This window comes from Pteropus medius, unplaced genomic scaffold (assembly GCF_902729225.1).
Source record: "Pteropus medius unplaced genomic scaffold, Ma_sr-lr_union100, whole genome shotgun sequence".
In the NCBI taxonomy this organism is placed as follows: domain Eukaryota; kingdom Metazoa; phylum Chordata; class Mammalia; order Chiroptera; family Pteropodidae; genus Pteropus; species Pteropus medius.
In genome coordinates this window covers 7,325,867-7,341,095 of record NW_024351543.1, presented here as the reverse complement: position 1 = coordinate 7,341,095, position 15,229 = coordinate 7,325,867, and the positions used below count along the sequence as shown (strand labels likewise).

General features: G+C 41.2%; 1 protein-coding gene across 2 annotated transcripts in view; it reads right to left on the bottom strand.

The window, feature by feature from the left end:
- The window catches only part of PARP14 (poly(ADP-ribose) polymerase family member 14), a 42,547-nt gene extending 27,688 nt beyond the window's left edge, over positions 1-14,859 (bottom strand). For both annotated transcript variants that reach the window (XM_039843199.1, XM_039843198.1), the window contains exons 1-5: positions 14,613-14,859; positions 10,035-10,162; positions 9,258-9,291; positions 4,843-5,085; positions 2,229-2,465 (exon numbers count right to left, since the gene is read on the bottom strand). In XM_039843199.1, coding sequence (XP_039699133.1) covers positions 2,229-2,465; positions 4,843-5,085; positions 9,258-9,291; positions 10,035-10,162; positions 14,613-14,796 — 826 coding nt within the window. In that variant the 5' untranslated portion in view covers positions 14,797-14,859. The remainder of the gene's footprint in view (positions 1-2,228; positions 2,466-4,842; positions 5,086-9,257; positions 9,292-10,034; positions 10,163-14,612) is intronic.
- Positions 14,860-15,229: the final 370 nt, after the last annotated feature.

Genomic DNA, 15,229 nt, shown 5'->3' with positions numbered 1-15,229 from the left:
TTTAGCTAAGATTCAAGCCAGTGTCTGAATGCTCTTGACTCTTTACGAGGGATTCTAAGACCAAGGTCATCTCATAGTCATCAGAGAGCCCTGCCCAAAGACTCTGATTCAGTAAATCTTGCACCTTTCCCATCCCTGCTACAATGCACCTTCTGCCACTTTTACTGGGACAGTCCCTAGGATGGCATATATACATGTCTGTGTGTATGTGTTGGGAGAGGTGGATACCCTTCTCTTTAAAGCCCCTCCTCATTTTGTGTAAGTTATTAGACAGGTACTAGGAGTCTAAGAAGAAAAGAAATTAGAATGAATTCCAATAACAACTTGGATTAAAATAGCATCCTTTGGAAAGAGGTTAAAAATAACTTCACCTGTGCATAATTGGCTCCTAGGCCTTGAGCCAGACATCATAAAATACAGCCTTCGGAGGTCCAGACACATAGTTTCAACTTCCCAAAATGGCCCCCTAGTTTCTGAACCTGGGCAGCACCAGTGACCAGTGACCACTACCATGTACTGAGCACCCACCATGTGCCAAGTACTTTGCAGGTATAATCTCATTTAATTCTCACAACATTTTCTGAGGTAAGTAGTAACATGAATTCTGTTTTACAGAGGAGAGAACAGAGGCTTTTGTGAGTTAAAGGAACTTGCTAGATTACAAAGCTAGTAAGCACCAAAGCAGGATTTGAATTTGAGTCTATCTGACCCAAGAACCATCATAGATGTCACCCTAATGTGCCTTAAATTCTCCATCCTGCTTCTTCTCTGTAATGAAAGAGTAACTATATCTAACCATACAGGTTAGTATGGGGATTCAAAGAGATACTGTGGCAGAAAACACAGCAAAAACCAAACCCAAACAAACAAAACAAAACAAAAAAAACCACAACTCACCTGCAATGGGTATTTAATAAGAGTTCCCTTTCTTAAGATTTTGTTAAAGTGAACCAAGTAATTTCAGAGTGAAGTGCCTAATATTCCTCTCAAATAATCTACATAAAATACAATATTGCTAAATAAATTCTATTCTTAATCCAGCTTTATCTACAGTTTGCCTCAGTATTGGTAACCCACTGTAAGCAGTGAAATACCTCACAAGAAAAATTAATGTTATAGGCGAATAGGAGATTGGGGAAAGGTAAAGAAGTTAACAGCATAGATTATGGGCCAGACTACCCAAGTTCAAATCTTGGTTCTGTCATTTATTAGCTGTGTAACCTTGGTCAAGTTATTTGACCTTTATGTGCCTTAGTTTCTTCATTTGTAAAACAGGGATTACAATAATAGCAATGCCCATAAAGCAGTGTCTGTGAATACACTTTGTAGCACCCTGCAGAGCTATGTAAGTTACACTTATAAGAAGGAACAACCAGACAGAGAGAAAGGGAAAATCAGTGTATCTCAGACTGTGGAGAACATGGAAATGAGTGAGGCTAGAGGAAGAGGTCTGGTCAACACAATCAGATGGTGCAAAGAGGTCAGGTGAAATGGAATCTTTGAAAGGGCCCTTTCGTTCACAGGGAACTCCCCAGTTAATCCCAAGCACCGTGTTCTTTCTTTCCCTAAGAAGTCTGGCCCTCCAATTCCTACTTCTCAGCCTTGACCTCTGAACATCAATGAACTCTCCATGCTGACTTTGCACGAGCCTCAGACAGCTAGAAATCTATGTCTGTAAAACCCTCAGAAGTGTTTCCCTAAGATTCGGCTGGACATGGTTTTCACAGGGTCACCGAAAAGAACAACCCAGCAGGCATCCACTGATAATGTGAAATCACCCTTATTAATTTCTGAATGACATTGACAGGTGAAAGGGAAAGTGTTGATGCTTTATAGGAACTGTTCATGTTTCTGAGTGTTTCTTTATCTAACCTTATCAAAATTAATTTGAGAATTTCTACCAAGTGTACAGCTGAAACACAGATCATCTCTTTTTTTAATACAGTATTTCCAAGATTCTGAGAATTATATATTTTTCAGTTCATCATAGGTAGAGACTCATGAGAGAATCTCCTTATATTTTTCAAAAATTTAACTTACTTTTTAAAAATCTGAATCGCTGGACTCATTAAGCATCATATTCCAGAGGAACTTGATTACTAATTGGATTACCAATGAAATATACGAATAAAAAAGAAAATACACTGGAATTCAATTGATAATGGTTAAGATCTGCTAAAGTGGTTTAGATTATGCCAGGTCTACAAAATCAGGCTAATAGATATTACCTTTTCTGTCAAAAAATTCAATCAGAGCTGAACTCTCTTCAGGAAAACATTCAACACTGATAACTTTTCCCCCTCCATTTTGAGGATTTTCAAAAAAACATTTCAGATTATAGTCATCAACACCAGGCGGCAGGTTTTCGACCCTGATTCTTTTTGTCTCCTCCAGAAGTCTTGGAGAAAGCTGAAGGTGTTTCACTGAATGGTGTGTGGCACAAACATCAACAAATTGCATGGGATCTACAAATCAAAATCAATCAATCAGAAAATTATGTTTATATTTTTACATTATACAGAAGAAACTGTCTGAATATTGAGATAAAGGGTAGAGCTAGATGCAAGATTTTAATCCCTAAATGAGAAATGACATGCTTAAAACTTCCAGTCTCTGAACAATGATGCATATATGAATATCTTACCTGGATTATGGCCACTGAGTTGTGTCCCTCCTCCACTCACAACCCTCTCCAACCCTCCCTGACATCGCCAACACAAATCTTTCTCTACAACACAAATCTCCTCATTTTACTGCTTCCTCAAGTCCTTCAATGGCTCCCCATTACCTGCAGGCATGAGTCCACACTCTTTGTTAGGCTTACAATGCCTTTGGCTATTTGACTCCAAACTAATTTCCAAATATCACCTCTGGTTATTCTTTGCCATTCATTTTATTTTCCATAATACCAAAAAAAAAACCTCAAACAAAAAAACCCCAAAACTAGTCATTATTTTGAAAACCCGTTCTCTTTTGCTTTCATATATATATATCATTTCCTGTGCCTGAAATGCCCTTCTCCAATTTTTATCCTGACTCTATTCCTCCTTCAAGACTCAGCCCAATTATCTCTTTCAAATAAATGAATATTGATTGTGAGCCCACAATGTACCAGGCACTGTGCTAGGAGCTGAGGATAGAGTGATGAATATAACAAGTACTTGAACATTCACTGCCCAGGAGGGAGGACATCCTAAAAGCAAACAAGTGGCCTACTGGCACTCAGACAAGGATTCCCAGAGTAGGCAATCACTGACCTAAGTTTTGAAGGACGAAGAAGAGTTTAACTAGCTAGATAAGGGGAGAAAATATTTCAGGCAGAGAGAACAGCAATGGCATGAAACAACATAGTGTATTTGGGACCTAATAAACTGGTACTACTGAAGTATATACTTCATAAAAGGGAGTAGGCAGGGCAAAACCAAGCCACTTTGTATAGGTTCCCTTCCTTCCCATTCTCCACGGCCTGCTGTTCACAGCTGAAGAAGGCAGCTTCTCCTCTTACATCTTCATTATTCATTTACACATGGGTTACTTCCCTTCCCCATATGAATTTCTCAAAAGCAAGAGCCAAGAATTATTTATCTCTGTACCTACTGCACCTAGACAAGTGCATACAGCAGGTGTCCAAGTTTTTGATCAATGAACAAAAGCAAGTCCATTTAGTTTTACCTTTATAAAAAATAATCATAAATTTGAAATAAGAATAGCTTCTTTTATTGAGTCCTTACCACATCTCAGGTACTATGTCAAGAGCTTTGCAAACATTATTTCATTTAATCTTCACAGAAACTATATCAGATAGGCATTACTATTCCCATTTTATAGATGAGAAAAATAAGGCACACAGAAGGTAGTAAATTGACCAACCTCAGATAATTAGTTTAATGGAGAATCTAGAATTTTGGCTTCATGACCTGCATTCTTAATTAACCATTCCACCTCCATGGCAATGGAATAGAGAGGGCCTCGAACTGAAAATTTTCCTTGTCTTTCTGGAGATGACTCTTCCATCTCAGAGATCATTCACAGACTCCTCACACAGACCTCAAAGAACACTCATTTTTTTTTTTGCATCACATGCTCCTTGCATATGTGGATGACCATGAAAGTATTAAGGAAATACATGGTAAAGAGGATAAGAGAACAGGCTGTATAGAGGTGTGCTGCCTGGGTTCAAATCCAGTTCTTCCATTTATCTGCACCTTTGTCTCAAGTGTAAAATGAGGAATAATAATAATAATCTCAAAAGATTGTTGAAAGGAACAAATTAATTAATACATGGAAAGAGCTTAGCATAATACCTAATTTACAGTAACACTATATGAGTGCTTGCTATTATTATTATTATTAACCTCAAGTTCAATTTGGTAACACACATCAATATTTACTTCTCCCAACGAGGTGAAAACATTGACTCTTCTGCTTGGAATCACTTTAATAACCTTAGACTTTAGATTTCTATTTGGGTGTGTTGTCTCTGTCTCTGTCTCTTTGTCTCTGTCTCTCAGTCTCTTTGAACTGAGTTCAAAAATCATCACTGTCTTTGTCTCTGTCTCTGTCTCTCTCTCTCTCTCTCTCACACACACACACACACATACACATACACATACACACACACACCTCATACAATAAAGTTTGACCTATTAAATATACCAGACTTTGGATTCAAAACAAATTTGCTTCTCTTTCAAATAAAAAAGGACCTATGTTAACTTGGAGTCTCTCTTATTAGCTACTAGAAAGACTCAGATTTTCAGAGACATTCCATTAGTTGGGTGTCCCAAGTCCCAAAAGTGTGGTGCAAAGAAGACTGGCAAATGAAGAATCACTTAATCTTACCTATATATTTTAGAAAGGTAACGACGGCAACATCAAAATCTCGTATTACTTCCACTTGAAAATCATCACTGGACAGGCCACTTATGTTCTCCACCAACAAGATTAACATGATATCAGTCACATTTGTGTTGAGATTTTCAAATGCAACCAAAGAGGGAATATTTTCACATTCTTTTGGGCTATCTTCCATTTTTTCTGACCTTCTGTTGAGAGAGTTTTTCTTATCCAGTTCTTTTGACACATCTGATTTTAGGGATACAAAAGAGGTCAAGATGTTATATTTACTACCACGGTCTTAGCAAAGTAAATTATCATAAGACACTGCCCTCTTTCTTTCCCAACCTCTAGGCTAACTCATATAAAAACATATCTTAGAAGGCTTTTTACTTAAATTAATTAAAAATAAAATGTACCTTATTATCATTATATTATTTTCAATTTTATTACACCTTTTCTGCTGACATATACTTCTATCACAGCACCATATTATAATAATCGAACTCAGTTTCTCAAAAGCGAGGGACATGTTTATGCATCTTTGTATTGCTGGCACATGGTATATACTTGAGGCTCAATAACTGTTTGCTGAATTGGAGATTTACTGCTTGGACCACTGCAGGAAAGCAAGAACAACTGATGTCTGGGCATCTGAAAAGCAGTAAGTTCCTATCACTGAAGAGAAAAAAAAAGACTCTTGCACTGAATGACTAAGGGATACAAATAGAAGGTAAAATGACCTAGAGAGCTGTAGGTATACATCAGACTCACTGAATAGCGATCATTCCAGCCAGCTTGTTCCTCTCCAGTGTTGATCATACTGAGTTATTCATATGCATCAGGTCATTCTCACTCTACACTTGTCCAGTGCAGTAAAGCATGATGAGTACGATGTGAATTTTAGCCATTCTTTGAGCAACTATTCAATTGAGGCCCTTATTATATTTAAGGTACTGGATGTGTGGAGAGGGGTGCATACAAAAAACATTAGATAAGGAACTTACAAATTTTCTAATGGAGGTACTCAAGAAAAATGAGAAAGGGAACTGTTTATTATGGCATAGCAAAATGCTATGTGCTCACCAAATCCATTTTGTTTTCTATCTGCAAAACATTTCCCAGACTTCCTACAATTCAATTCCTACAGTAGGGTTCACGTGGCTAATTAAATATGGGTGGAAGTGGTGAGTTCCACTTCCAAGCATGGCCAATACACGTCTCCTTCATATGGATCTCCATTCTCCCTTGCAGTGACCTTGGAGGCCACGTATCAGGATAATAGTATCAAAAGATGGAAGGAGGCTGGGTTCTCGAATGACTGTGTGAAGCAGCCTAGACTCTCCCCACCACCCTAGCTGTCAACTACCCTGAACTTTGATCTGGGGGGTTGTTTGTTACAGCAGTTAGAGCACCTTGACAAATACTCTTGCCATGTGCTGAACGTGGCTCCACGCACATACATTCACGTCAAATAAAAAAAAATAGCTTAGAGATTCAATAACGACATAAACTAGCATTCAGTGAGACAGGTATAACAAACCAGAACGACTACTAGGCTGGGGGTGAGGCTACATGAGTTCAACTCCTGACTCCACCACTCTTTAGCCATGTGACTTCGGACATATCTCTTAATTATAAAATGAGAGTATTGAACTAAGTGAATGGTAAGAGCCTTTCCAGCAATATAGTTTTGTAATGCCATGACAATTAGAAGCTTCATCACAAGGGATGCTTGGTTAATTGCCGAACAAAGAGCATCAACAGTCAAGCCAGGATTTCAGAAAAGAGAGATAAAGGGATTGGGTTGGCTTGGAAAAGCTTTGGAGAAGAGGAGGAAGCTGAGTAGATCTTGAAGGATATATAGAATTTAGGTTGAAGAAAGTGAGGCAGAGTATTGTGAGCAGCAAAAATATACAGTGTCGTGATTGTGTTAACCTACTCAAGAGATGGAGATCTGAATGATTAAGCTTAGGAAGCTCTTAGGTGCAGAGGTGTTAAGAAGTGAGCCAGAAAAGTCAGTTTCATCAAGAACACCATCTGGACTTTATCTTGCAGTTGGTGGTAAGGGTGAGTCAGGGAAGATTTTTGTGAAAAGGATGACCAGATATCCAGCAACAGTACAAAGGACTGGTTAGATTTAAGGAGAAGAGCATCAGAAACAGAAAAGACTAAGCAGGGTATTCCTGCCATGCTGGAGTTTTGAGGTAATAACAGGAACAGGTGAGGAAGGAATGGATAAGGAAAACTTAAAAAAAAATTAACAGATCTCTGTGACTAATGTATGTGAAAGCTTAGAAAGGAAAGATGACTGAAATGTCTAGTAGGCAATGGGTAGACAGGTTATGAACTTCAAGAGAAATAAGGAAGTCAGAAGAGGGCACTGGTTTGGGGAGACGGATGATACAGGTGGCTTCAGACATGTTGGCTCTAACATATGTTCCAACAAGAAGGTCAGACATGAGGTCTATAATTTAGAGGAGAGTCCAGGCTGGAAATAAAAACTTGGATAAACCAGAATTTCCTGACCACAAGTGACCAGTATTTCCTTGCTCTTACTCATCTCTCTTCTCCTGGTTCTTCCACTGGCTGGTTTCCACCTTTCATGCCCAGCCCAACTCAGCTAGGCCTAGAACTGGACATTGGCTTAAGGCTCACATCCCCTGATGCTGGTGTGTGCCTTGACTGACCTTTCCCTGCTCTGTCAACTGCCCGTCAAACTTTAACTTGAAGCTCTGGGTTTTAGGCATGGTATAGCATCCTTTGCTCTCCTCATCCCTGAGATATGAGACCTATTAGGGAACCCCCTTCTATCCTCATTTTTCTCAGTTCTGAAAATTGTCCATACCGTTCCAATTACTTTCAAGAGTCCTACCCTTAGAGCCATTGTCAGGACTCAGTGTGGAGTAACTATTCAACAAAGGACCTGCTCTTCCACCTCTTAAAAGGGTCAACTTAAGTATCCTGTTGAAGACAGGTTACCCATCTTCCTGGTTGGTTACTATCATTAGTCTGGGTCAGGTAGAAGGTAAAATTAGGTTAGTAAATGGGTCTAAAATTTCCAGGACAATGAAAAATCCATTGATGGTATGGGGCTGGATGGCTGTCCCCAAGAATACATACACTTGGAGTTTTAAGCAACTCTGAAGCGGTGCTAACAAATCTGTTAAGACAGAGTTAGGGTAAAATCTATGAAACCATAAGAAACACAGACTTGATTAAATTCTAGTTGCAGGAAATGGTACAGATATAAATGTACAAATATAAAACCAATTCCTGGTCTAAAATTGAACTTGAGGGTACAGCACTTAAGGCATCTTCTAAGAAATAGATAAGAATTTAAGGGGTCACAATGAACATCGAGAGCTGAGTGAGCCAGTTCAATATCTGAAGAATGGTAAACATGAATTATTCTAAAGAGACCCCCTAAAAATCCCATCTTATAAGAATCATGAGCTTCTTAAGAAAACCATGCATACTAGATTCTACAGTTTAACAGTACATTCATGTTAGGTAAAAACTATCTATATTCATATCATTACCAGTCATTTTACCAAGTAAAGGCAGTTCTCTTCCTAGTGTCAAAATTTTTTATTTTCGAAAATAAAAAATCGCAAAAATTTAAACATGTTCTCAAGACAATTTCAGCTTTAGAGGACAACATTTACACATTTTTTTGGAATTCCTTTTCCCTCAGATCTGGATATATGTATCACTTTATCTCTCTTGCTCAGCCATTCAACACAGTTCATCATTTCCTTCCCTTTATAAGAAGAGCATGCTTAGTCAGGAAAACTAGTCTCTTCTTTAGTAAATGTCAGGTGGTACTACAGGCCAACATCCAGACATTAGTTAAGCAGCAGAGTTCACAAAAGCTACTAGATTTCAGGCTGTTTCTCTCAGCAGATGGGATGAGAAGAGCTGCTGCTGACCTGGAGGGCAGCACCCACATCCCGCACCCAGCACTCAGAAGTTTTCATCCAAAGGACCTACACCTTCCTGTTGGGCTCCAGAGGACAGCACTTTCCACACCCAGTGCTCAGAAACTGACTTAGCCACACACAGCATCCACTGACATGTCATGCCCTTGTTTCTCGATGGCAGGTTGGGCACAGGTGGGCTCTAAAGGTCAGTTCATCACCGTCTTCTAGGCACGTCTCAATTACAGGGCGTCTCCCAGTCCCCACAGAGGTTGCTGTTCCCATCCTTTTGATCTGAACCCTTACAGTAAAGGGGCATTCCCAGTGTTTGCCCTCTGCAAAGCTCTCTGAGAGTATGTACATGATGCAGTCCAAGGCATCTCCAAGCTGAGCATTCCCTGCCTTGTGAAGTCAAGAAGATAAGGATGATGTCTACATGTGCCATCTTTAATAAAAGCAAAACTGCCTGGTGAAGGCCAGTCATCTCAACTGAGACCTTACCTGGTTCTTTGGCATTTTCTTTGGTCTTAGATTCCTGAAATCCAAAGAATAAAATAGCATTAATAAATTACTAATAAATTCTTTACATTAAGAAAATGTGCCTGGGACCAGGCTGGAGATGTAGGGTCTATAGAAACTATAATGAAAAGCTCTGGCAATGATGCTGTTGAATGAACCTCATGTGTAGTGGCACATCCACTCACTCAGCACAAAAACCATTGATAAAAGTGACTTGCAAATAATAGAAACTCCAATGAACACCAAGTGTCTGGGGTATGGGGTAAGACTTACATTTTTTTTTTCTCATTTAACATTTATTGAGTGTTTCCTATGAATAACCCCTTGCCATTTGCTTTACAGAGGCTGCCTCATCTAATTCTCACAGCATTCCAACAATCGAATGAGAGAGATGCTATTACTATACCATTTTACACTGAGGAAATACTTAGTCCATGCGATATGGATCACTGCCCCCTCAAAACAATGTAGAAATAAAACAAGTACAGCAAGTTCCAGGTTAAGAGCACCCAGGATCAACAGACCTCAAATTTTACATCTTAAACCACTCTTATTATAATTCCCAAATTCTGACTTTTGCAAGTGTCTAAGTCAAACAAAACTGCCACCTACTATTCCACACCTACTCTACCACCACTCTCACTTCCTCCACAACTGTAAGTGGCTTTTCTCACTCCACTAGATTGTCCTCATTGTGCTTCCCATCCCACACACCTTGAGAAAACACCCTACTTCCCTTTTACTCACTCCTTTACTTACTTTTGTTGGACTTTTCCCCTCAGAGGCATCATGGACATCATCTGTGGGCAACTGGAGAGTTAACTTGAATGTTCCTTTTCCTGGTAATACTAACTCGTGGTTCTCTCTCTCCAGAACTTTCTGCCGAACTGAAATAAATATATATATAAAAAAGCCAACTGTTAAGAAATCTTTATTCACAAAAATTATTCCATGATTTCCATAGGCTTTTTCATCATCAATCAATGGCTTGGTCAGTTTCCCAAGAGAATTCTTGTGCGGCAAAAAGAGGAAAAGTTTGACAAGCAGAATTGGATTTGAATTCCATCTTTAAACTTATTTATTTATTTTTTTTACCTTAAGCATGTTCAAAAACCTCGGTCTTCTTGTATATTAATAAGTAATTAATGAAGACCGTCTTATGCAGGTGTTAGGTGGAGTAAATTGAAAAATTTAATACGGTACCTGATGCTCAGTGGGCACTCAGAAAGGAAGCAATATTTATTCACAGTAAAGGGAAGCAATTAAAGCATCCCTCATGGTGAGCCAATGAAGACTGGGTGCTGGGGCATAGCATAATAAAAGCCATCTTTTAGGAGGGTAACATAGGTGACCAGGAGCAGAAGGCCAGGAACCTAGTTAAAAAGAATTGTTAAAAAGAATTGTTTCAATCAATTCTTTGACCTGTGAAGAGAAGAGATTCACATTCATTAGTAAAAGGAGTAGACAAGAAGGGATAGGAGAGATTTTTTAAAAACTTAACACATCAGGAAGTTGGGCTGCAGTGAAAAAACAAACAGTGGACACAAGTGTTCAAAAACCTGGATTCAAATTCCAACTCTGCCATGAACTAGATGAGAGATATTCAGGAAATATCTTAACTTCTCTTAAGTCTCTTTCCTCGCTCAAACTAGTGTCTGCGAATGAATTTTGTAACCCCCACAAAAGCTATGCAAATTAAGTTATAATTATAAGAAAGACAAGCCAGAGAGAGAAAGGGGAAAAAAGAACAGAGAATGTGTGAGTTTAGACGAGAAGGTGTGCTCAGGAAGGGTGAAGGGAACCTTTGAAAGTGCCGTACAGTTCACAGGCACAGCTCTGCCATAGTGTATTCTGATAATGTTGGCCTGATGAGGCCGAGGATATAGGTAGCAATCTTTCAAAAAAAGGAGCTTGAATAGCTTTTCCACCTCAACCATCTATGAAGGGGTGAGGGAAGTGAGGCCTCATCTAGATGCCAACTTGATGAAACAGACCTCGGAAACAATATGAGAAGAAATGCCAGACTCTTAATTTCACCCTTTCTGGGAGGGCGGATATTTTTACACGTACTCCTAAGGGGCTGCCTTAAGCTAGAGCGAGGACAGGATAAGACCCCTGAAGCCAGAGAGGAAGCTAAGTTTTGTAAGCCAAGTTGTCCAGACTCCTGGACTTCTGTGATGAGTTCCTTTTATTATTCCCCAGACTTCCATAGAATCCTATCCAGGTATCTAAGTGTGCCAGTCTGTTCTGTGTGCAATATGTATAGGTACCACTTCTTCAAGAAAGCAGATGGTAGCAATATCAGTAAGTGCTCCCCAAGAAGAAGAATGTGAATCTGGCAGGAAAAAGAGGTTCCACTCTGATGTCCAGCCACCCTGATCCATGTGGACCGTCTCCCATCTGCACCAACCTCAGACCAGCCACATTTACTTTTATTTAAAGAGAAGATGGGATCCCTTACCGAAAAGAGGTGGACAATAATCAGGAGCCAAATTATGACCAGAAAGGGAGTAAATGTACACATCAGGAATGGAGTTTAAAATCTTCTGAGTCAGTTTATACTAAACTTTTCAGAAATTTGATAAACTATATAAAAGTAAAATATAGCTTCTAAATAGTTCCTGTATGCTATACAGTAGTTTCTACAGAGAAATCCTGATGGGCTTGTTCTTATCATGTGAATTATATGACTAAATCGTGTTATATTATGGCCTGTACCTGCTGAAGCCACTTCCTGGTGTGGAGAGAGGGTATTTCTGCAGAAGAACTCCTGCCCTAGGACTGCTAAGGCAGGTCATTCATTGTTAGCAAATTACTGACAGCTTGCTGAGAAAGTGGTTGTTCTGGTAGGAAACTGAAACTGAATAGGGACTTTCCACTCCCTCAGGAACTTTGATCATAAAAGGTCTTGAGCTGCAGTAAGTCTGAGATGTCCGTGCTGAGGGTAACATGAAGGGGATGAAGGGGCCATTGGAGCAGCCTGGGGGTGGGGGAAGGGGGTAATGGGCTGGGAGATGCGAAGGAATTAGCCTGGCAGGAGACTGTTCTGCTTTGAGGGCTAGAACGGAATCATGTTATCATCACAAAATTATATATTGTGCTGGTTGTATTTTTATGCTGTTTGTATTTTCTATAATTGTTTCCCTTTTTGTTCATTCAGGGTCATCAACAAACAACAGAGATTCCCAAACTTCAGCACACCAGGGCCACCTGGGGTGCTGGTTCAATGTGCAGATTCCCACCCAGCCACACTCAGGGTTGCTGAGTCTATGTGACCAAGCTGGGGCTGTGTCTGTTTAACCTTTTATGAGTCAGGATGCAGGGAGTTTGCGGCCCCAATTTGAGAACTACTCCTAAGGATAATGGGATGCTGAAGAAGAAAGAAGGGTCCCTAAGTGCCGGGCCTATGCTGATGTTAACAGTTGGTATTAAAGTAGTAACATCCCTTGAGGAAATGACTTAACATTGCACAGCTTCCCTTCTGGAATTAAAGTAGTAACATCCCTTGAGGAAATAACTTAACACTGTACAGCTTCCCTTCTGAGCATTCCTTGGCGAGATTAATCTTTAGAAAACTTGGTACTTTGTTTTTATAAAGACTCTGAGCCAAGCAAGTCTCCTGTCCCCATCCACTTCACTTCCTTCACTGTGCACCCCTCTCCTCTCTGGGTTTCATCTTTCCTTTCTAGATCCATGCCTAGAATACCTCGATTGCTTTCAGGGCCTTGGAAGCCTCCTTGCTTCTCCTCTGGCCCAAAAGCTTCTCCAAATCCAGTGACAGGCAGGATCATGGGTTGTCTACATCCTTTCCTATGAGATTCCAGTGGAGAAAGTGCACGCTCTGGGAGCAGCAGGTCTTCCAGCACAGAGCCGGGTGGGTGTCTTAAGCAAGCAGATATTTGGCAGTTATTTGTCTTCTCCCTTTTTTAAATGGCAACAACAAGCTGGACAAGGGGAGAATGCCGTTGCTCAGCTAACTGGCTGTGGGAAGGGAAATTCCCTCTTGAAACTTGGGAAACTCCCAGACACATTCAACCCCGTCTGAGGACAACCTTGAAACTGAGGGAAGAGGTAGCAGCAGACTTCAAAACTGTGTGTGGATCAACAGCACACTGCCTTCCCTCTCCAATAACTCTATTTCATGCAGACAATGTGATTTTAGGTAGTGTCTCTGCCTCTCTCCCAGGTGACCCCAGAACCACTGGGAATCTCCATGACTCCCAGGGAAATCCCCATGATTCCTTACATTGTTTAACCCCTTTCCTTCACCACCTAAAAATTAACAGAAATAAAAGAGGTTTTCCCTTCCCTCCGTCTCAAATGGAGCATGGGTCATTCCCATAGAACCAGTTACCAAATCCAGAACAGTACACAAATAGGTATATCTTCTATCCCCACACTGACTTTCATTGTGAAAGGACTCACTTGTCCTCACTTAGAACACTGCATGGATCTCTTTAAAAGTCTCATTTTCATAGTCTCTCCTGACAGAAATCAATGTACTTATTTTCAACCAAATTAATCTCCCCAAAGTACATTTGGACATGTTTCTCCCCTAACTACCGGTGGGGTAAAGTTCAAACTTCTTATTATGTCACACAAGACCCTCTATCATCTCAACCCAACTTTCTTCCTCACCTCTTCACAAGAAAAGGAGGTTTAATAACAGAAAGCCTTCAAATTTTAAAATATAAGAGACCCCCGTTGTAACCTTATAAAATTTCCCAGAGCCCACATGTTCTAGATCACCAGCTAGTCAAACTACCCTGCCGGGTCCCTGAAGATGCCTTGTGCTTTCCTGCCCCCAGCACTTAATCATGCAGCATACCCGCATCTGAAGAGCCCTACCGGGTATCTTCCCTATTAGGTACGGAATTCACCCTCAGGAGTCAGTTAGGATGTGACTGTTCTGGAAACTTTCTCTTCCCTTAAAATCGTGTTCTCATAAACATTTAGAACTCTAAAACTGCTGCTTTTACAGGTAGAAGACAAAAAAATGGAATGGCAACTCTGCCATTAACACACTACGCAGCCTTGTAAAAAGGTGAGTGAACTCGCTATCAGACAGCGCCTTTCCGTTCTGCCGTGCCGGGTTCTGCCGCTACCTGCAGGCAGCACCTGAGAAGGCTCGGAAGCGCAGGGGAGAGGGACCGCGGCGCTCCGCCTGCTCCCCCCGTGCCCCGCACTCTGTGTCCATTCTGCAACACGCCCTTTTCTCCCCCCAATTGCTGCTGCTGGAGCCGGGCGGATTCTCCCTCTGCGTGCCCCAGTTCCAAGTTTCCCCTGGGGAAAGAGCGGGTTGTCCCCACTCTCACCCCCGCCCCGGATGCCCCTCACCGTTCTCCCGGAAGAGCACCAGGAAATGGGCCGGGTTCCCGGACACCTGGCGAACGTCGCACTCCCCGCCGCCCGATCTCTTTGGGCTCTGGAAGTACATCTGCAACTTGGCGCTCAAGTTCTTCGGGGGGTCGGAGCCCCAGGACCCCTCGACCAGCAGCGGGAAGAAGCCGGGCGCAGCCATCCTCAGCTCTGCTCGTCCCGCCTGGACTGACAGTCCCTCCTCAAATCCGAGCTGTTAACTTTGACTCTTTCGCTTTCGTTTCCGGGAAAACTCCTCCCTGCCACTATGCTACCTTTGACTGTAAACAGCAGGCCAGGATTTGATTAGTCAACCCCTAATCTTCCCCATCATCTGGAGCCCATAGCGAAGACTGGCCGTCCGCACGCCAGACATCTGGCCTCTCTGTCCGTTTGTGTGCACCGATTTCTAACTAAGCTCAGGGCTTATGGGCCACTGACAGAGCCACAGGTGAAATCAGCAGCTTTGGGTCATCAGATCCCGTAAAAGCACAAGGTTTTATTTTTGCCACAGGCCGACATTTTACAAGAAAATATAAAGGCTCATTGAACTGTCTTTAGACTGTTTGGGGCCCATTTGGGAACTTCTTTCAACA